Here is a 23,626-nt window from a genome sequence, read left to right on the forward strand (position 1 = left end):
AAGAAAATCGTGTCCACTTCTGATGGTAACATTGCAGAGTGGCTGGTTTCCTGGAGGCATCTAGAATGGAACGAACGGGCTGAGACAAAAGAGTATCATGAGAAGTCAGCCCGAGAGATACCAAGCTGTCAGGTGCAGAGACTGGAGGTTGGGATGTAGAAGGGTCTCCTGATGCTGTGTAAGCAGAGAAGGAAACAGTGGAAGAAGAAAAGGTTCCCTGGAACTGAGTTGAAGTAGAAGGGAGAACCAATGTTGCCTGGGCCACCATGGAGCAATCAGAATCATGGTGGCTCGTTCCCTCTTGAGCTTGAACAAAGTCCTTAACATGAGAGGCAGAGGAGGGAAAGGCAGATTGGACCAGTCGAGGAGAAATGCATCCGCTGCCAGACGGTGAGGAGAGTAGAGTCTGGAGCAGAATAGGGGCAGCTGGTGATTGTGAGGAGCTGCAAAGAGGTCTATCTGAGGAGTGCCCCACTGAGCGAAGATGGATTGTAGAGTGAAATGGTCGAGTGTCCACTCGTGAGGCTGGAGAATTCTGCTGAGCTTGTCCGCTAAGGAATTCTGTTCTCCCTGAATGTAGATAGCTTCCAGGAATAGATGGTGATCTATGGCCCAAGCCCAAATCTTCTGAGCTTCCTGGCACAAGAGGCGAGAGCATGTCCCACCCTGCTTGTTGATGTAGTACATCGCAACTTGATTGTCTGTGCACAGCAAGAGGACTTGAGGAAAGAGAAGATGTTGGAAGGCCTTGAGGGCATAAAACATCGCTCTGAGTTCCAGGAAATTGATGTGATGCTTTATTTCCTGGGCTGTCCAAAGTCCTGGGCTGTCCAAAGTTTGGAATTCGTTCAAATGAGCTCCCCAGGCATAAGGGGAGGCGTCGGTGGTGATGATAAGGTGATGAGGAGGTAGATGGAACAGAAGACCTCTGGAGAGATTTGAGGATATCAACCACCATTGTAGAGACTGACGAAGAGACGATGTCACAGATATGTGTCGTGAGCAGGGATCTGTCGCTTGGGACCACTGGGTAGCTAGGGTCCATTGAGGAGTGCGCAGGTGAAGACGTGCGAAGGGTGTGACATGAACTGTGGAGGCCATGTGACCCAAGAGTATCATCATTTGCTTGGCAGAGATGGAACGTTGTGGAAACACCTGCTGACATAGACTGAAGAGTTTGAAGACGGTTGGACGGCAGGAATGCTCTCTTGAGGACTGTGTCCAGTACCGCTCCAATGAATTGAAGTCTCTGAGTGGGGATGAGATGAGACTTGGGTTGATTGATCTCGAACCCCAAAAGTTGTAGAAACAGGATGGTTTGATTGGTGGCCAGGAGTACTGTCTGAGATGAATTGGTCTTTATCAACCAATCGTTCAGGTAAGGAAACACCTGAAGGTGGTGGGAACGTAGAAAGGCAGCCACCACAATCAGACATTTGGTAAACACTCTTGGAGAGGAGGCAAAACCGAAGGGTAGCACCTTGTACTGGTAATGACAACGATTGATCATGAAGTGTAGGTACTGTCTGGAGGCCAGATTGACCGGTATATGAGTGTATGCTTCTTTGAGATCGAGGGAACATAGCCAGTCGCCTTGATTGAGAAGAGGGTAAAGAGTGGCCAGAGAAAGCATTCTGAATTTTTCTTTGACCAAGCATTTGTTGAGATCGCGAAGATCTAAAATGGGTCTGAGATCTCCTGTTTTTTTGGGAACTAGAAAATAACGGGAGTAGAATCCCTGCCCCTTTTGATCTAGAGGAACTTCCTCTATGGCGTTCAGAAGGAGGAGGGATTGAACCTCTTGAAGAAGGAGGGAAGACTGAGGAGTGTTCAAAGCAGACTCTTTTGGTAGACTTTGGGCAGGAAGAGTCTGAAAGTTGAGAGAGTAGCCGTGGCGGATGATGTTGAGGACTCACTGATCCGAGGTGATTGTTTCCCAACGGCTTATAAAATGAGTAAGGCGTCCTCCTATAGGCAGCGGAAGATGGGCAGATAGAGGGATACTGGCTATGTCCTGGAGAACCAAGTCAAAAAGGTTGTGAGGATTTTTGTGGAGGAGGAGGCTTCACCTGTTGCTGCTGCTGTGTCGGTCTATTGTTTTGCCTCTGCTGTTGCCTCTGACGCCTGGGCTGTTGAGGTGCCGGTGGCAAAGGACGAGCCACAAATCGACGTTGGTATGCCGATTGCTGACGAAAGGGCCTGGTAGGTGGGGGTCTTCTTTTTTGTTTTGAGGAGAGTATCCCACCTAGTCTCATGAGCTGAAAGCTTTTGGGTAGTGGAGTCCATGGATTCTCCAAACAGCTCATCCCCCAGGCAAGGTGCATTAGCCAGTCGATCCTGATGATTGACATCAAGTTCTGAAACTCTGAGCCAGGCCAGTCGACGCATGGCCACCGACATAGCCGTGGCCCGAGAGGTCAGCTCAAAGGTGTCATAGATCGATCTGACCATGAACTTACGAAGTTGTAAGAGCGATGAAGAAGTTTGGCGAAAGGCAGATCTTTTACGGTCAGGGAGGTATTTTTCAAAAGATGACAAATTTTGAATGAGATGTTTAAGGTAGAAAGAAAAATGGAAAGCATAGTTCCCTGATCTATTAGCAAGCATCGCATTCTGATATAACCTCTTGCCAAACTTATCCATGGCTTTACCTTCTCTGCCAGGAGGGACAGAGGCGTACACACTGGCCCCCGTAGATTTCTTTAAAGTGGATTCCACCAATAAAGATTCATGAGGGAGTTGCGGTTTGTCAAAACCTGGAATAGGTATGACCTTATATAAGGAGTCCAGTTTTCGAGGAGCTCCTGGAATGGTCAAGGGCGTCTCTAGATTTTTGTAGAAAGTTTCTCACAAAATATCATGGAGAGGTAATTTTAGAAATTCCCTTGGAGGCTGGTCAAAGTCCAGTGCATCGAGAAATGCCTTGGATTTTTTAGATTCAGCCTCCAAGGGAATAGAGAGAGAGTCACACATCTCTTTGAGAAAAGAGGTGAAAGAAGTTGCATCAGGTTTGGAGGACGGATCTAAACCAGAAGGATCCTCGACCCTGACGAACACTCTCCCTCAGAGAGGAAAGGCTCCTCTGAATCACCCCACAGATCAGGGTCCCTCACTTGAAAGCTGCGGTCCCGTGACTCCGGTGTGGAGGGTTCCAGGTGTCGAGTTTTGTGAGTCGACTTACCAGATCTCTGTGAAACGGTACCGGGAGATGTTATAGGGTGTGCCGGTGCTGAAGTTTGTACGGCCTGGTGTAAGGACCTCGGTTCCAGCGCTAAGATCGGCATGGATGCTGATGAAGCCGTATGTACCGGTACCGACAACGTGGATACCGATAAAAGAGGTTGCTCCACTGCCGGTACCGGTGGCTCAGACCGGACCTGGAAGGCTCGGCGTCAAAAGAGCAGGAAGGAGCTGTTGTAATTGCTCCTTGAGCTGCACTTGCAGGACGGCGGCAATTCGCTCGTCCAGCGAAGGCACCGGTACCGCTTTTTTCTTCTGCGGTACCTTTGGTGCCGCTCTACACTCCGAAGAGGAACCCGAGGTCGAGGGGCTCACCTCAATTGGAGCGGAGCGCTTCCGTGGGCGCCTCGAGGTCGGTAGGATTGGGCTTGCTGCCACTGAGACCGGAGGGCGCTCCAGCGGGGAAGGCTTCCTAGCCGGCTTACCTGAGGGATGCGACGCCGGTGCGGTGTCGTGCAGCGTCGATGAGGTAGGTGTCGACTGCGTCGGGGCCGGGGCCGCCGAATCCGACATCTTGGTACCAAATAAAAGCCGCTGTTGAATCTGGCGGTTTTTTAAAGTTCTCTTTTTTAGAGTGGCACAGCGGGTGCAGGTGGACGCCCGATGGTCAGGACCCAGGCACTGTAAGCACCAATTGTGCGGGTCGGTGAGGGAAATGGGCCTTGCGCACCGCTGGCACTTCTTAAAACCGGGTTGGGGGGGCCGAGGCCTCGATGGTGGCAGCAGGCCCCACCGGGGCGAACCCGAAAAAAGAAGAAAAAAAGAAAAGAAAATTCTTTTTTTTTTTTTTTTTTTTTTTTTAGGAAATAAGAAAAAGAAGGGAAATAATTCCGAAAAGGTTTACACGAGCGGGAAGGCGTTTGAAAAAAAATTTTCAACAGCCGTTGAAAGTGCGACTTCTTAGCTCCGCGGAAACTAAGAAACTGGGGACCGCGCGCCTCTGTCGGGCGGGAAGGCACTCGCGCGTGCGCGGTGCGGCCTACTAGAACTTTCCAAGTTCTTAGAGTGCAATCACTCTAAAATTGTCCGTACCGGGGCTCCGTCGGTGCCGTCACCCATCAGTCAAGAATATGCTGCCTGCTTGTCCTGGGATAATTTTATTTTCAATTTAGTGATTGAATTGTGTCAGTTTTGAAAATTTACTGTACATCTGCTGTCTATATTTTGCACTGTTCAGGATGAAATGTATTTGTTTCTCTTTCTCTGGGTTGGACTGCATGCAGGGTCTTGCATCTTAAGGTTTTGCTTGTATATATTAGTACTTTTAGTTTGTGGTCCTGTATTTGCATAGGGGTTATCTGTGTTCTGCATTTGTGACCAAGGCCAGATGTTCTGGTAGGAATGAATGTTGAGAAGAATACAGTGTGCTTTGTGTAGTTTAATTTTGTGGTTAACCATTATTGGTTGTTAATAAGATTATATTGTATGTATATATGAAAAATGATGGAAAAAATGGTATTACAATTAGTACTATTATGGGGGCGAGGTCTGGGGGTGGAGCTTTTGGGCCCTCCAAACAAAAAAGCATTCCGCTGCCTATGACTAGAATGACTATTTGAATAAAGTTGGGATTAAGTATGGTTAACATCTATGAGGTGAAAATAACCAAATGGATCACTGGAATGGTGTCTCAGGGTGAGGAATGATCTATACTTCTGCCAAGACTAAGTATCTTAATAAAAAATTTGGCCCTCGACATAGCCTGTGTTTTAGATTTTGGCCCCTTATTTGATTAAGTTTGATACCCCTGGTCTAGGAAATAGCAACCTTGAGGCATTTTAGTAGTGACAGCTTCTTAGTAGTGACAAAGTAGTTCATGCTGTTAGGCAACAGACTTCTGTTATTTTGTACTAGTGTTTAAGCCCGTTACATTAACGGGTGCTAGAATATATGCCTGTCTGTCTTTCTTTATTTATTTATGTCTCTCTCCCTGCTCCTGTCTCTTTCTTCCTGTCTCTCTCCCTCCTGCTATTTTTCTCTCTCTCTCCCTGGCACCCTTTGTCTGTCTGTCTGTCTTTCTTTCTGTCTGTCTCTCTCCCTGGCCTTCTTTTGTCTGTCTGTATTTCTTTCTGTCTCTCTCCCCCCCCCCACTTTCCTTTGCAGAAGCAGCAGCGTATTTCCCTTCCCCTCCAGGTCCCTGTGAAGTAGTAGCAGCATTTCCCCCACCCCCCATTCCCTTCTCTCCCCCCCCTTTCCTTTGCAGAAGCAGCAGCGTATTTCCCTTCCCCTCCAGGTCCCTGTGAAGTAGTAGCAGCATTTTCCCCCACCCCCCATTCCCTTCTCTCCCCCCCCCCACTTTCCTTTGCAGAAGCAGCAGCGTATTTCCCTTCCCCTCCAGGTCCCTGCTGAAGCAATTCCCTTCTCTTACCTGAGCTGTCCTGCTCCGTTTCAGCCCCTCCCTGCGATCTGGCCTGCTCCGTTCGGCCCCTCCCCTTTCCCTTCCCGTGGGCTGGCCTCCTGCGACCGAAGATTTTTGTTTTACGTTTTTTGTTTTAAGTCGGCGGCGGCTCCTCTCAGCTGCTGACTGTAAAGAGCAGCCTGCGATGGTGGCCGGCTTTAGCGAACCTCACAGGCCGATCTCCAGCTTCGGTAGCACGTTCCCTCTGACGCACGGGATCGCGTCAGAGGGAAGGTGCTACCGAGTTGGAGAGCGGCCTGCGAGGTTCGCTAAAGCCGGCCACCATCGCAGGCTGCTCTTTACAGGAGGATCAGCAGCAGCAGCGGTGGCAGCGGCGAGTGAGGGCCAAGTTGTGTTCCCTGCCGAGGACGCGGGCAGGGAGAGAGCTTGCCTGGCTTCCAGGGTGAGTGAGGGCGGGAGGAGGGGAGTGGCCAGAATGTTCCCTGCCGCCGGATTGGCTGCCACATATCAGAAATCACGGCGGCAGGGATCATGAAATTTCAAGAGCGCATGAGCGCTCTAGGGTTTTATTATATAGGATAAGTAAGAGTGTAAGTACTGGTATTGAGAACTTACTCATTCTCCAATAAAATCTGGGGTAGCTGAAATCGTCCATTATTTCTGTGTTAACCAGTTTGTTAGCCTCCCTAATTTCTGATAACATTTCATCCTGGTCAGGCGGATGGCAGTACATTCCTATCAATTCCCTTTTATGTTTATTTGTATTTATAGACCACTCTTTGGTACAACATCATAGCGATTTACACAATATAAAACAGAAGGAAAGGAACTCCATCATCAAAAGAAAAGTAAAAATATAAAAATTCAAAATAAGTATTATGTGATAAAGCACAGTTACTTACCGTAACAGTTGTTATCCAGGGACAGCAGGCAGATATTCCCACACATGGGTGACGTCACCGACGGAGACCCGCAGCGGACAGCCTCGAAAGCAAACTTGCTTGAAGATCTCGAACTTTCGAGCACTGCACCGCGCCTGCGCGCGTGCCTTCCCGCCCGAACTAGGGGGCGCATCTCCTGAGAGGATCCTCAGTTCAGATACCTAGCCAAGAAGCCAACCAGGGGAGGTGGGAGGGTTGTGGGAATATCTGCCTGCTGTCCCTGGATAACAACTGTTACGGTAAGTAACTGTGCTTTATCCCAGGACAAGCAGGCAGCATATTCCCACACATGGGTGACCTCCAAGCTAAGTAAAAAGGGATGGAGGGAAGTTGGCAATTTACGAAAAAAGATTTTGCAAAACAGATTGGCCAAAATGGCCATCCCTCCTGGATAAGGTATCCAGACAATAATGAGAGGTGAAAGTATGAACCGAGGACCAAGTGGCAGCCTTGCAGATTTCCTCAATAGGAGTTGATCGGAGGAAAGCTACAGATGCCGCCATAGCTCTAACTTTGTGGCCCGTCACTCGACCTTGCAGAGGAAGACCAGCCTGAGCATAGCAGAAAGAAATGCAAGCAGCCATCCTGTTGGAAATGGTACACTTTGATATAGGACGACCCAACCTGTTCGGATCAAAAGATATGAAAAGTTGAGGAGATGTTCTGTGAAGCTGAGTGCGTTGGAGGTAGAAAGCCAAAGCACGTTTACAGTCCAAGGTATGAAGAGCCGCCTCTCCTGGATGAGAATGAGGCTTTGGAAAAAATACAGGCAAAACAATAGACTGATTGATATGAAATTCTGAAACAACTTTAGGCAAGAATTTAGGATGAGTACGGAGAACAACTTTGTCATGGTGAAAAACCGTGAAAGGTGGATCAGCCACCAGCGCTTGTAACTCACTGACACGTCGAGCAGAAGTGAGGGCGATCAGGAAAACAACTTTCCAAGTGAGATACTTGAGATGAGCTTTGTCAAGTGGTTCAAAAGGAGATTTCATAAGTTGAGCTAAAACAACATTGAGATCCCAAACCACAGGAGGTGGTTTAAGAGGAGGATGGAGATTGAGAAGTCCTTTCATAAAACGAGAAATCATAGGATGTGCAGAAAGGGGTTTTCCATCCAAGGGCTGATGAAAAGCAGCTATAGCACTAAGGTGGACTCGGATAGATGTAGTCTGAAGTCCAGATTGTGATAAATGAAGTAAATAGTCCAGAACTGATGTCAAGGAAGCAGATCTGGGTGGTAAATTACGTGTAGAACACCAAGCAGAGAATCTTGTCCACTTTTGACCATAACATTGTCTAGTTGATGGTTTTCTGGAAGCAAGTAAAATATCTTGAACAGACGGAGAGAATTGAGAAAAGTCTGTTATATAGAAAGGTACCAAGCTGTCAAATGTAGAGACTGTAGATTGGGATGAAGCAAAGATCCTTGATTCTGCGTGAGTAGAGAAGGAAATATTGGCAGAAGTAGAGGCTCCCTGGTGCTGAGTTGAAGTAGAAGGGAGAACCAAGGTTGCCTGGGCCACCGAGGAGCTATCAGAATCATGGTGGCATGGTCTGATTTCAACTTGACTAGAGTCTTGAGAATCAGAGGAAACGGAGGAAAAGCATAAAGGAACCGATTCCTCCAGTCCAGTAGAAACGCATCCGCTTTGAGACGTTGAGGAGTATAGATGCGGGAGCAAAATTGAGGCAGTTTGAAGTTGAGAGGTGACGCAAACAGATCTATCTGCGGAGTCCCCCAACGAGCAAAAATTTGGCGAAGAGTAGGAGAATTGAGTGTCCATTCGTGAGGTTGTAGAAGACGACTCAATTTGTCCGCCAAACAATTGTGTTGACCCTGAATATAAACCGCTCTGAGGAAGATGTTGTGAAGAATCGCCCAATGCCACAATTTCAGAGCTTCTTGACAGAGGGAATGAGATCCCGTCCCTCCCTCTTTGTTGACGTAATACATGGCTACTTGGTTGTCGGTACGTACTAGAATCACCATGTCGTGAAGAAGATGCTGAAAAGCTTTGAGAGCATAGAATATCGCTCTGAGTTCCAACAGATTTATAGGACACAGCCGGTCCGCTTGGGTCCAGAGCCCTTGAGTGCAAAGACCGTCCACATGAGCTCCCCATGCGTACATTGACGAGTCGGTTGTGAGGACCTTCTGATGAGGAAGAGGGTAAAACAGTAAACCTCTTGAAAGATTCAAAGAGAGCATCCACCAACGGAGAGACTTCTTTAATGAAGGAGTGATGGAAATTAGTCGAGTTGGTGGATCCACTGATTGTTGCCATTGAGATGCCAGTGTCCATTGAGGAATGCGAAGGTGAAGTCTGGCAAAAGGAACCACATGAACTGTAGAAGCCATGTGACCGAGCAGAACCATCATTTTCCTTGCTGGAACAGTGGAAAGTTGGAAGAATTGTTGAGAAATTTGAAGGAGTGCATTGTGACGTGGTTGTGGAAGGTATGCTCTCAGATTGAGTGTCCAGAGTTGCTCCTATAAACTGGAGAGACTGAGAAGGAGTCAGCTGAGATTTGGGAAAATTGATGTGAAATCCCAAACTTTGTAGAAAAAGAATAGTCTGTTGGGTCGCTGCAATAACCTCTGAAAAAGAGGGAGCCTTGATGAGCCAGTCGTCTACGTATGGAAATACTTGGAGACCCTGGTTGCGAAGAGCTGCAGCCACAACCACTAGGCATTTGGTGAAAACCCTGGGGGAAGAAGCCAATCCGAAGGGGAGAACTCTGTACTGAAGATTAAGATTTCCTACTTGGAATCTGAGGTACTTGCGAAACGCTGGATGAATAGGGATATGAGTATAGGCCTCTTTGAGATCGAGGGAGCACATCCAATCCCCTTGATCCATCAAGGAATACAGAGTTGGCAGAGTGAGCATTCGAAATTTCTCTTTAACTAGATATTTGTTGAGAGCTCTGAGATCCAAAATCGGTCGCAAATCCCCCGTCTTTTTGGGAACTAGAAAATAACGGGAGTAGAATCCCAAGTTCCTTTGGGGAAGAGGAACTTCCTCCACTGCTCGCAGGAGAAGAAGAGCTCGAGCCTCTTGAAGAAGGAGGGGAAGATGCGACTGATTTGAAAGACACTCTCTTGGATGGCGATCTGGAGGTACCTGAAGGAGTCGAAGAGAGTATCCCTCTCGTATGATGGTAAGTACCCAGAGATCTGATGTAATGAGCTCCCATTGATGATAAAATGTGGACAGGCGACCCCCTATGGGGAGGGGAGAGTTTGGAAACAGAGAAATTTGAATGCTCAGGTCGAGATTGTCAAAAAGACTGAGCAGGCTTGGTGGCAGCAGGGGTCTGAGACTTCTGTTGTCGTTGTTGTGGAGGAGGCCGACGAGGAGGAGGTCTGGAAAAAGCAGGAGTTGTTTTCTGCGGATAGCGACGTGGAGTTTGTTTGAAACCTCTAGTTGGTGCAGGTTTAGGTTTTGGACGAATGAGGGAAGCAAAAGAGCGCTCATGTTCTGAAAGACGCTTGCCTCTATAGAGTCATCAAATAACTCATTTCCTTGACAAGGAAGATTAGCCAATCTATCCTGAAGGTTAGGATCCATGTCCACTATACGTAACCATGCTAACCGACGCATGGCTACAGCAAATGCAGATACTCTAGACGAGAGTTCAAATGCATCATAGGAAGCTTGTAACATGAATAGTCTCAACTGAGAAAGAGTCTTAAGGATATTTTTAAATTCTGATAGACGATTGGTAGAGATGTCCGGGTAAAAGGAAGGTAAAATCTTTAGAAAATGGTTGAAGTATGACGTAAATATGTAGTTATAATTAAGAACTCTATTTGCCATCATAGAGTTCTGGTATAAACGTCGACCAAATTTATCCATGGTACGGCCTTCCCTACCAGGAGGAACTGAAGCATAAATTTTGGAGGGATGTGCTTTCTTCAATGATGATTCTACCACCAGAGATTGATGAGAAAGTTGAGACTTTTCATAGCCTTTACATGGGACTGTTCTATAACGAGATTCTAACTTGGATGGGATAGCAGTGATAGAATAAGGAGTTTCCATATTGCGAGTGAAGGTCTGCTGCAGAACAGGAGTCATAGGTAATCTAAGTGACTCTTTCGGTGGATGGGGAAGCTCCATATCCGCTAAGTATTCAGGAGTATATTTGGAGTCTGAATGAAGGTCTAGCTTGAGAGCTTGGCCCATGTCAAAAATAAATTTGGCAAAAGAAATTGATTTTGGATCAGATGTTTCCTCAGGAGAGCCACTGCGAGATTTAGGCTGAACTGAGTAGGATGGAGAAGCCTCTCTAGAGTATGGTGAAAGGTCTGATTCCAGACGTAGAGTGACAGAAGAAGCTGCACTGTGAGGTGGAGTAAGAGAATGTTTTCTTTTCAAACTCCTAGATGGAGAAGTACCAGGTGTACGTGGTACAGATTGAGTCGAGGTGTGTGGAGAACTGTCTCGACGGACTGGCTTCAACGGTGTTCTGGATCGAGAAGGGCTTCGAGTCGAGGCTCGATGATGTCGAGATCCATGTTTCGTCTTCGAAGAGCGAGGTAAAGAAGCCTCGGTATCTAAAGTCGAAGACTCCCTCCGAAGCTTGGAAGTAACAGGTCTTGAATGCTTCAACCGGTGCTTCGGAGGAGGTGAGCCCGGAGAAGACTCTGATGAAGAAATGTTCCTCGGTGTCCGGGATCGGCCTCGGGAGACTGGAAGCTCTGGTTGAGTGACAGGCTGATCAGTCCGAGGCAAGGTCGAGGACGGGACCAGTTGAGCCACCAAAGAGGAAATCTGAGTGGTAAGGATAGATTTTAACATGTCCTCCAGCATCGGCACCGAGACAGAAGATTCTGACCTCGTAGGTGCAGCAGTACGCTCCGAAGAGGGCGACCTCGAAGGTGAGTATTCCCTTATCTTGGAGGTACGCTTCGAAGCTGGACGTGCCGAGGACTCTGGTGGCTTCTTGGGTACAGCACCTGAAAGGGAACTCGGAGACTTACCCCCCGTAGAAGACTTCGTGGATGGCGTCGTCTTCGAGGCAACCGAAGCAGAATAGGTCGAGGCCTTCGAGACCGAAACTCCAGCCGGAGTCTGGGTCGAGGCCTTCGAGACCACAGGTGTCGAGGTCGTCGGAGTCGAAGTCTTCGAGACCGGGACAGCCGCCACGGTCGAGGCCGGATCCGAAGATTGCTCCATGCCGAAAAGTTGAAAAAATTGAGCACAGCGTCGCCGAAAAGCCCGTGGAGTAAGGGTGAAGCAGCGATGACAATCTTCTGGGGAATGAGAGGAACCCAGGCACTGTAAACAACGGCAGTGGGGATCGGTGACCGAAATCACCCGATTACACTGTCGACAACGTTTAAACCCGGTAAGAGGCCGGGACATGGAAAAAATGAAGTCCGTGTCGAACGAAGGAGCCTAGGCCTAGGCCCAAAGCTCGACGGCCGAACAAAACCGAAAAACAATTTTTTTTTTTATCAAGAGAAAAAATAAAGGAAAAATAAAGACAAACACAGCGACCGACTTTAAAGAAAGAAACAGCTGCGGTGATGAGAAGGCAATGCTGCAGAGAAAGAAAACGTGTCTTCTTGTCTCCGCGGAAATAAACGAACTGAGGATCCTCTCAGGAGATGCGCCCCCTAGTTCGGGCGGGAAGGCACACGCGCAGGCGCGGTGCAGTGCTCGAAAGTTCGAGATCTTCAAGCAAGTTTGCTTTCGAGGCTGTCCGCTGCGGGGCTCCGTCGGTGACGTCACCCATGTGTGGGAATATGCTGCCTGCTTGTCCTGGGATAATGATAAAATACAAAATAAAATAAAATATATAAAGATATAAAGGCTGCAACTACAAATTTCTCCCACAATGTTCAAACCAGTATAATGCTAATTGTCCTTTGGAAAAGGATTCAACCTAAGAAAATGCTAATCCAAAATGATAGGTTTTCAATGAACTTCTAAATTTAATAAGAGAATTCACTACCCACCCTCTTCTACAAAAGACGCTCAGTAATGGCCCAGAAGCCCATAGAGATTTAAAGGGCTTCAGGGCTGTTGCCGCGTGGCAGCCGCTAGTGCGGCTTTATAAAAGATGGGGTATGTAGGTCTGTGGGCAAAGAATTCCATAAATAGGGTACAGAAGCACACACATGGAATTTCTACCCATAGGGATTCCTGTGTGTTTCTGCTCCTGTAGAATTTTCAGTCCATTCAATTCAAGGCCCTCCTCCGATATGACTGGGGTACAAGTTATATCACTATAATATAAATTGTACCCCAGTATGACAGTGTCCCATTGGTTATCTTCCTTACATCAGGTTTTAGTGATGCCTATTATTTCTATCTTTTCATTTAGTGCAATATATTCTAACTTTCTCATCTAGTTTCTTAGGCTTCTAGCATTTGCATACAGAAATTTCAAACAGTGTTTATCATATCTATTTACAATTTGCTCAGCAATTGGTATGGATAATTTCAAATCTTTAAAATCAGCCTGCTCTGTATTTTAAGAAAACCTGGTCTACTGTAGTCTGCATTGCAAACTCATTATCGGGATGTTCTGTCTTCCCTTTTATATCTTTTAAAGATACCTTAACTCGAATCATGCTCTTGAGTGACTGTCAGCCATTCCCCAGTTTCTAGTTTAAAAGCTGCTCTGTCTCCTTTTTAACGCCAGCAGCCTGGTTCCACCCTAGTTAAGATGGAGTCCATCTTTGCAGAATAGGATCCCCCTTCCCTAGTATGTCACCCAGTTCCTAACAAATCTAAAACCCTCCACCATCACCTCATCCATACATTGAGACTACAAGGCTGTCTGTGTGTCTTTTGGGACCTGCTTGTTAAATAGGAAGCACTTCTAAAAAATGCTACCCTGGAGGTTCTGGATTTTAACTTCCTACCTAAGAGCCTAAATGTGGCTTCCAGAACCTCCCTACTGAATTTTCCTGTCACTGGTACATGTACCAAGACAAAAAGAATATACTTTGTTTAAGAGTGGAATCAAGTAAAGTTCATTCCAGAGATAACTAACCAATCTCAAGTGTCTGCAGTCAGACCTCAGAACAAATCTTGAGGAAAAACTTCAAAGCAGACTATCATTGATCGTTTATATCTCAATTTTTTCTCATAATTTTATTGAGTGCTATATGTTAGTGTTTATAATTGAACTGAAATAGTACTTAACTTAACTTGGTACTTAACATTTACCAAGACAACAGGTTCCTTCCCAGCACTGTCTAAAATCTTATCTAGGTGACGCATGAGGTCTGCCAACTTTGCACAAGGCAGGCAAGTGACCAAGCAATCCTCATGCCCACCAGCCACCCATGTCTAATTATTGAATCTTCCACTACAATGGCTGTACTTACCTTTCCCTCCTAGGCAGAAGCCCCTGGAGACACATCCGGAGACACATCCTTGGAGCAAGAGGATATTGCATCCCCTGGTGAGCAGGTCCTGGCTACAGGATTGTCTCCTACTTCACCAAGGTGATGCTCTCATAGAAACATGGCGGCAGATAAAGGTCAAATGACCCATCTAGTCTGCCCATCCACAGTAACCATTATCTCTTTCTCTGAGATCCCACATGCCTATCCTAGGCCCTCTTGAATTCAGACAGTCTCTGTTTCTACCACCTCTTCCAGGAGATTGTTCCACGCATCTACCACCCTTTTCGTAAAATAGTATTTCCTCAGATTACTCCGGAGCCTATCACCTCTTAACTTCATCCTATGCCCTCTCATTGCAGAGTTTCCTTTCAAATGAAAGAGATTCGACTCATGCACATTTATATTAGGTAGGTATTTAAACGTCTCTATCATATCTCCCCTCTCCCACCTTTCCTCCAAATTATATATATTGAGATCTTTAAGTCTGTCCTCATATGCCTTATCATGAAGACCACACACCATTTTAATAACCTTTCTCTGGACCGACTCCATCCTTTTTATATCTTTTTGAAGGTGCGGTCTCCAGAATTGTACACAATATTTTAAATGAGGTCTCACCAGTCTTAAACAGAGGCATCAATACCTCCTTTTTCCTACTGGCCATACCTCTCCCTATGCAACCTAGCATCCTTCTAGCTTTTGCCGTCACCTTTTCAACCTGTTTGACCACCTTAAGATCATCATATACAATCACACCCAAGTCCCGTTCTTCCATCATGCACATAAGTTCTTCACCCCCCTAAACTGTACCCTTCCCTCCGATTTTCTGAATGACCTTGCATTTCTTAGCATTAAATTTTAGGTGCCAAATTTCATACCATTCTTCAAGCTTCACCAGGTCTTTCATCATGTTATTCACACCATCAGGCGTGTCTACTCTATTGCAGATTTGGTATCATTCGCAAAGAGGCAAATCTTACCCGACAACCCTTCAGCAATATCATTTATAAAAATGTTAAAAAGAACAGGTCCAAGAACAGAACCTTGAGGCACACCACTGATAACATCCCTTTCCTCAGAGCAATCTCCATTGATCACTACCCTCTGTTCCTGACCCAGCCTGTCACTTTGGGACCCATCCCAAGGGCACTCAGTTTATTTATTAGTCATCTGTGTGGAACACTGTCAAAGGCTTTGCTAAAATCTAAATACACCACATCTAATGCACATCCTCTATCCAATTCTCTGGTCATCCATTTAAAGAAATTGATCAGATTTGTCTGACAAGACCTACCTCTAGTGAATCCATGTTGCCTCCAGTCCTGTAATCCACAGGATTCCAAAAACCTGACCATTCTCTGTTTTAAAAGCATTTCCATTAATTTGCTTACCACAGAATTCAGACTTATCGGCCTGTAATTCCCTACTTCTTCCTTACATCCACTTTTGTGGAGAGGGACATCTGCCCTTCTTCAGTCCTCCGCTACCACTCCTGACTCTAGAGACTCATTGAAAAGGTCAGTTAACGGAGCTATCAGAACTTCTCTAAATTCCTTCAGCACCCTCGCTTTATCTACCTTTATTTTAGCTAGCTCCTCACAAACACAACCCTCTGAAAATCGATCAGGGTCTATTACTCCTCCATCCCTATTCACGTTTGTCTTCTGCGGTCCTGCTCCCGGCGCTTCAGCCGTGAACACAGAACAGAAAAATTTGTTAAGCAATTCGGCCTTTTCTTTATCAGCTTCTACATATTCCTCCCCTTCACTAAACCCCTTTCCTCAGGTCAGGACAGGATACCATAACAGCAGGCATGCCCAAATGGTCGATCGCGATCAACCAGTAGATCACAAAGGCAATGTGAGTTGATTGCTTTGCCTTTGCAATCTTTTTCTTCCTGCCTCCCCGAGTCAGGCCAGGCGCCAGACTCACAAGACTTCACCTCTGACGTCAATTCTGACGTCAGTGAGGTAGTTCTGGGCCAGCCAATCGCTGCCTGGCTGGCCTGGAACTTCCTCTCCGACGTTAGAATTGACGTTAGAGGTAAAGTCTTGTGAGTCCGGCGCTTGTACATGCCTGGCCTAGCTCAGGGAAGCAGCAGGGAGAAATCGGCGTGATGGCTTAGGGGATAGGGAAAGAATGGGGGAAGTAGATAAATCGGCGTGATGGCTTGGGGGAGACAGGGGGAGAGAGAGAGAAAGAAAGGCAGAAATAAAGAGGGGGCAGGGAGAGAGAGAAACAGGCAGTCAGGGGGGAGAGAGAAAGAGAGACAGAAAGAAAAGGGAAGTGGCAGAAATAAATAAATATTGGATTTACAGTCAGAAGAAGGAAGTGCAACCAGAGACTCATGAAATCACCAGACAAAAAGGTAGGAAAAATGATTTTATTTTCAATTTAGTGATCAAAATGTGTCCATTTTGAGAATTTATATCTGCTGTCTATATTTTGCACTATGGCCCACTTATACTAAACCGCAATAGCGGTTTTTAGCGCAGGGAGCCTATGAGCATCGAGAGCAGTGCAGGGCATTCAACACATCTCCCTGCGCTAAAAAACGCTATTGTGGTTTAGTAAAAAGGGAGGGGGTATATTTGTTTATTTTTGTACAGTTGTTCCTGAGGTGACATTGCATAAAGTCATCTGCCTTGACCTCTTTGAAAACTCGCGGAATATAAATGATAATTAACATTTTCTCTGCGTACAATGTGCTTTGTGTTTTTTTAAATTTTATTGTTGGTAGATCATTTTGACTTGGTCATTTTAAAAGTAGCCCAAAAAGTGTGGGCACTCCTGCTGTAGAGCCATTCTTATATGACTGGATGAGCTGTATTTATCTTTTTTTTTAGTTGTTTAAATTCATGCAGAAATAAATGGCTAAATTGAACCTAATGACTTCATTAACACCTTTCCCTTTTTTAAACCTCTATACCAGGGGTCTCAAAGTCCCTCCTTGAGGGCTGCAATCCAGTCGGGTTTTCAGGATTTCCCCAATGAATATGCATGAGATCTATGTGCATGCACTGCTTTCAATGCATATTCATTGGGGAAATCCTGAAAACCCAACTGGATTGCGGCCCTCAAGGAGGGACTTTGAGATCCCTGCTCTATACCATTTGAAAGAGGGCAAATATCTAATTATTCCCTTCTAGCATTGGATGCTTCTTAAATTAAGTAAAAATATTCTGGCACAAGTGTCAAACCTTAAAAAAGGAAGTCATATTGAGCATTGGAAAATAATAATAATTAACTAATAAAAATAGTACACATTTAGGGCTTCTTTTACTAAGTTGCGAAAATGGTTTTAGCGTGTGCTTAGCGCACACAGAATTACCACACGCGCTAGACGCTAATGTCAGCATTGAGCTGGCGTTATTTTTCCCGTGTAGCGCAGGAGTTTGCGCATGCTAAAAATGTTAGCGCACCTTAGTAAAAGAGGGGGTTAATTTTCCCCACCACCAAATTTTCCCATCGCGCCCCACCCGGCTACTTTTTCATGCCACCCGGCTGGAAAAAATGTCTGGGGAGAACACTGCTTGAACCCATGCTCTGGGGCTCTAACGTGTGCATGCTGGCTTCTCTTCGAAACCAGAAGTTACATTCGGGGGTAGAGGGGGTAGAGAAGAGAAGCAGGCACGCACATGTTAGAGCCCCGGAACATGAGTTTGCTATAGGCTAAGGCGGGAGACAGGTCAGCAATGGAGGGAAGCTTACAACTTGCCTTAGTCTGTAGCGACTCTGCCGACGGATGTGTGAGATGGGAGGGATGGGAAGATGAATTCGGTGGATGCGGCTGCGGAGAGCTCTCGGCCGGCCAGGGCAGCGGGCTCAGGTGAAGGTCTCTCGGGTCGCTGAGCTGCTGCAGGTAACCCGCTCCTGCCGGCTCCCCGTTAGTTACGATAATCGCTGTGAGACATGGAGGGAGACGTGTTGCCGTGCATTTTCTGCAGTGCACCGGGCTCCCTGGACAGGGCATGTGCTGGTGATTACTGCCCCTCCGCTCTGCCTGACACCAGAGCTGAGCGATGAGTTTGTTTATTTACATGTTTTACCCCAAGTTGCATCTAAAGATTTGGCTTACGACCCTCCAAACTATGCCACAAGAAAGTGTTCAACTAGTATTTGCGCAAAATGATAATGCTTGATAAGGTCTGCTGCTGCTGCTGCTTTTCTACTGCTTTGGATTTTGGCCCTTTTCCTGAAATTATGTTATGACAAAATGCTGCTAGATTAGTTTAAAAGAAGTTGTGCGCTTTTTCTCGGGAAGTGGGATCAGGTTGTATGCTTTTTTTAGTTTTGAATCTGAACAGCCAAATGCCTAGCTCTGGTGTTTCAAGGTTTTGTGATGAAATATAATTTGCTTAAATGTGTGAAGCATGTGAATTCTGCTTTCCCTGTTCTTTTTTTTTTCTTTTTCGTTTCTCTAGCACTTTTATTGTTAAATTGTCAATGCAACTGTTAATTCTTAGGTGTACAGTATGAATAATACCTGGCTTTGGCAAACTGACTTCCTAAAACTTCTTTGATTTGCTTGGCAGTCAAACAGTTCTGCTTTCTGTTGAGGTGGATTGAGATCTACATGGTGTCTTTTCAGCATCAATTCTTTTGTTGGTTTTTTAAAGATGTGGATCTTATGCCTGTCTCCACTCTCAAACTTTATAAAGGATTATATACACACATTCAGCTTCACAAGAATGGGGAATATGACAGAAAACTCTGTCCTGAGCTGAAATGTTAATGGAAAGTTGTCTAGCTGTGAATAAGGTCAAAAGAGAAATGATGACAAGATGAGTGAGAGAACAGTGAGTACAGTGGTAGAAATGTGGTAATGGGGAGTAGATAGCAGGAAATAGGAGGCTGGGAAAGGAGTGAGATGGGCAATGGGAGAGCTAGGGACAGAGAAGATGGAGAATTGAGAGGTAGATGAACATTTAAAAAGAGAAGGATGAGAAAGAAAGCAAGATTTGAGTGGACAGAGGCAAAAAAGAAAAGAAAAAGTTAAAGCTGAAAGGGAAAAATCAATACGTTGGAGACAAGCATAAGGAGGAAATGGAACAAGAGGAGAATGAATAGCAGACATGGAAAGAGAATTAGTTGAAGATAGACAAAAAGCAGAAAGAGACCAAGATGATGGAAAAACAAAATATCCAGACAAGGTAGAAAAAATTGTTTTATTTTGAATTTATTAACTAGAATATGTTAACTTTGGGATATGTGCATCACAATTATTTTTGTATTCAGTGGCTTAGTCATATACAGCTGATTTGGGGAAGGGACTGGAGCCCAAAATTAGTAGATGGGCACCAAAGTTTCTCCCCACCTGAGTGCAATTTACAAATACTTGAGCTATTGGGGATTCCCAAGCCCTGCCACCTGAAGACATCTTCCTCCAGTCTGGCAACCCAAAATCTCCAAGCTTTGCAGCCAATGGCAATATCCTCAGGCTGCCACTTCTTTAATGCATGTATGAAAGCCAAGGTGGGGGGGGGCAGGGAGGAGGGAAGGCAGCAGCTCTGCAATATTGCTGCCAGCTGTAGAACTTGGGAAGTTGGAGGGAAGGAGATGGCCATCAGTTGGTGAAGCTTGGGGATCCCTACTAGCTACAGCAGGGGAAATGTTCATTTTGAGTGAGCCTAAGCTCAAAGTGAGAGGCCCAAAAAAGCAATAATATTTATCCTGACTGAACGATCCTCCACGTGTGCCGCTGAAAGCTGATTCAGCATCCCCACTCTGATGAAGCTCACCTCTGAAGAGGCTCACCGTAGCTGTAATAGAAGTGAATGGGAAAACCAGGAGCAGGCATCCCTGTTCATCAGAGTGGGGATGCGGAAGCCTGTGGCTGCTCCCACTGTCAGCGGTGCACGTGGAGGATCACTCAGTCAGGGTAAGCATTACTGCTTTTTTGGGTTCCTCTCCACAGTGTCCCTTTAATAAAGGTTTATTGTTAGATATGTACATCTTCTATATTAATGATTGCAAATTTGAGATCTGCTCAGCCTTTTTTTTTTTCTTTCTTCTCATCAGTTATTGTTAGTGTTTGTGCGGCCCCAGAAAAATTTTTTTTGTCCAATGTGACCCAGGGAAGCCAAAAGATAAGCACCGTAAGCAGAGAGGGGTAATTAGCATAGCACCAAATTTGAACCACCAAATTTCCCCGTCACGCCTCACCCGGCTACGTTTTTGTGCCACCCGGCTGGAAAAAATTTCTGGGGAGAACACTGGAAGAGAAAGGGAGAGAAGTTGGATCTGGAAATGGAAGGGAGGTAGGGAGAAATTTTAGGCCTGTGGATGGAAGGCAGAGAGTTGCAGCATTTTCTTTTTTTTCCTCCATTTCATTGTTCAGCATCAAAAGGGGAGGGAAGAAGAAAAACAGAAAAGAGAGGGATCAAAATGTTGGACCATGGGGATAGAGGAGGAGAGATGGACCCATGGGAGGGCAGGAGGGATGAGATATGGGATAAGAAAGGGGGTGGAAAGAAAGGGACAGGGAGTTATAGCCTGGAAAGAGGGAGGGGATTCTAAAAGTGGTGAGCCATGTGAATGAGGTCAAAATGGAGATGATAAGATGAGTGAGGTGTAGATAGAAAGAAATAGAAAGCTGGGAAAGGATGAGATGGGAAATGGGAGAGCTAGGGACTGAGAGAAGATGGAGAACAGCAGGCACTGGAAAGAGAATTAGTTAAATATGGACAAAAAGCAGAAAGAGAAACTGGGACCAAGATGATGGAAAAACAAAACATCCAGACAACAAGGTAGAAAAAAATTGTTTTATTTTGAATTTATTAACTGGAATATGTTAGCTTTGGGATATGTGCATCACAATTACCGGTATTTTTGTATTTAGTGGCGTAGTCATATACAGCTGATTTAGGGGAGGGACTGAAACCAAAAATGAGTGGATAGGCACCAAATTTTCTCCCTGCCTGAGTGCAATTTACAAATACTAGAGCTATTGGGGATCCCCAAGCCCTGCCACCTGAAGACATCTTCTTCCAGTCTGACAACCCAAAATCTCCAAGCTTTGCAGCCAATGGCAATATCCTCAAGCAGCCACTTACGTCAGAGGAGGGGCAGGATCGCGTCAGAGGGAACGTGCTACCAAGGTGGAGAGCGGCTTGCGAGGTTCGCTACAGTCGGCCGGCAATCCTCAGCAGGCTGCTTTGAAGAGGAGGGTAGACGCGAATGAATAGATTTACTACCGTCTTAAGAGTGAGTGAGGGCGGGAGGGAGGAGTCGCCGGCATGTTCTCCGCCTCCTTGCGTCCGTGGTCACAAACTCCGCCGCCACAGGCTCGTTCTACTGGCACAGATCACGGACGCAGGGATCACAAAGTTTGAAGTGCGCATGTGCGCTTAGGGTTTTATTATAGTAGAAGATACGTACATCTTCTATATTAGTGATTGCAAATTTGGGACCTGCTCATCCTTTTTTTTTGCTCATCAGCTAGTGTTAGTGTGGCCCCAGAAATTTTTTTTTCATCTAATGCGGCCCAGGGAAGCCAAAAGGTTGGACAACCCTGCCCTACTCCTTCACCGTGAGCAGGGAGGGGTAATTTTCATAGTGTTCCAGGCTATGCGCCAACCCTCATTCCCGCACCTGCTCCTTCACCATAAGCAGGGAGGGGTAATTTGCATAGTACCAAATCTGCACCACCAAATTTCCCCATCCCACCCCACCCGGCTACTTTTTTGTGCTACCCGGCTGGAAAAAATTTCTGGGGAGAACACTGTATGTGATATGGAAACCATATAGTTATGTAGTGTATAAATTTTTAAATAAATAGAAATCAGAGATCAGGCCAGGGGTGGGTGGAAACAAAACAAGCCTTTCCTCAACTGCTATCTGTGCTCTAATCTGATTTTATGCTCTGAAATGTAACCTAAAATACTAATCTAGACAAACACTTTTTAGATAAAAACCCTAACAGACTCTAAAGCCTACATTATTGTCTAAACCAGTGTCTCTCAAACTTTTTAATGCCACAGCACACTAAACTCGGGGCTGTGGGTGGAGGGCATCTGGAAGTGTGCACACATCAACACGATGACATCACACGCATGTATGACATCATTACATCAACGTTCGGGTACATGCAGAGGCCCTTAGCCTGCAATTACAACGCCGGTGGGAGGTGCTGCCGGCTGATTATCTACAGGACTTGCCTCTCCCTGTGAGAGACACCTCATGTAAGCAGTCAGCCAGTGCCTCACAGCACACCCGGAATCTTACCAAAGCACAGAGTTTGCAATACAATGGCCTAAACTGACTTTGCTGAAAAAGCAGAGTAGTGAACTAAAAAAAATAAGAACAATTAAATAACCTACTGAACCCAAGTTTTACTTTTTTCCAAGTTTGAATGCTAGCAGGTAAGATATTCCAATGGAGTTTTTCTTCCCCTTAACAGATCAAGAAACAAAAACCTTCACACGTACTTTGCATATAGATGGTTCGCAGTATACCGAGACAACAAATGATACTTACTTTGCAAAGGAACAACATATATATATGGAGGAAGTTGTATGGCGTTTTCCTCCCGGAATAACGTCATATAAATCCTCTTAGCTCCCAACATAATACACACAGTCTAAGAAGTTGTCATTCCTGTCTCCCAATAAGTGTGCAGGATTCTACATTTGTAAAACAAGCACATTACTATACAGACAATTCTGCTAGGCTTCAAGGCCTCCCTTATTCAGGGAAAGGAAGGAGGCCCTATTTCCCCAACTCGTTCACAACCCTTGTTACCGTGGCAACAATGATGCTCGCGTTGAATGGTTTTGGCAAGACAAGTCATCCACAAAGTTGTGCTTTCATTGGCTCCCCACGACATTCGTCAAAGAAACGGCGCCCGCCCTTACCATAGCGTGCAGCCTCACGCCTAAGCGCTCCCGCACTTTAGAGCGCAGGCCCTGTTATGCGACTAAGAGAAACATTTTTCCCAGAGAAACACTAATCTGGCCGCCATCCTCATACACATTATTCACTGAACTGCATCCTCACATACCTTTTTCACTTCGAAACGCTTCTTACTAGCACCGCTGTTGTTACCACTTGGAGTATCTACATCCATCGCGGCCGCCATTTTCGAAATTGTTCCGGGTCTCTCTATTACGCCATCACGTATATGCGAGAGGAGGAGGGGACTTGCCAGCAAAGGCAACAGAAAAAAAAGGGAGGAGTTGGACATATAACGGTCTTCTTAAAGGCGCAGTGTAGGTGGAGCCGGAAGGGGATCGCGGCTGGAGAGAGCAATGATTTACGCAGGCGCTATACGGGTACTGTGTGGGGAATAGTGACTGTCATTGCTCTGTCTCTATTCCTATCTCTCGACCCCCAACACAAATGATCGTTTGTGAACAGATTATTTGATGCACTCTGCAATGAACCAATAGGTTTAATTTGCCTGCTTACTATGAAGGGAAGGCAAAGAGTAAGGAAACAATCAATAGGAGAGAGGGAGAGATCAGCATCTGTACCCGCGATATGTTTATGTCCGGGGGAGGGCAGTTATACCATCACTACTACTACTAATTTCTATAGCGCTATTAGACATACACTGCGCTGTATATCAAAACACAGCAGAGACAGTCCCTGCTTAAAAAAAAAAAAAGCTTACAATCAAGTGAAAGCAGACAAATTGGGGATGAAGGTGCAGAGATACACTGTACTCAGATGGGGAAATTGCAGAGAGAATGAGAAGACAGATATTGGTGC

General features: G+C 45.8%; 1 protein-coding gene across 3 annotated transcripts in view; it reads right to left on the bottom strand.

Annotated features, from left to right (window-relative positions):
- Positions 1-23,077, bottom strand: part of RBX1 (ring-box 1) — a 121,712-nt gene extending 98,635 nt beyond the window's left edge. The window contains exon 1 of one of the 3 annotated variants that reach the window (XM_033935079.1): positions 22,917-23,070. In XM_033935079.1, coding sequence (XP_033790970.1) covers positions 22,917-22,994 — 78 coding nt within the window. In that variant the 5' untranslated portion in view covers positions 22,995-23,070. Of the gene's footprint in view, positions 1-22,916 lie in introns of all 3 variants that reach the window. The other 2 variants (XM_033935078.1, XM_033935077.1) reach the window with 2 other exon arrangements.
- Between the last annotated feature and the right edge of the window lie 549 nt (positions 23,078-23,626).

Source organism: Geotrypetes seraphini, chromosome 2 (assembly GCF_902459505.1).
Source record: "Geotrypetes seraphini chromosome 2, aGeoSer1.1, whole genome shotgun sequence".
Lineage (NCBI taxonomy): Eukaryota > Metazoa > Chordata > Amphibia > Gymnophiona > Dermophiidae > Geotrypetes > Geotrypetes seraphini.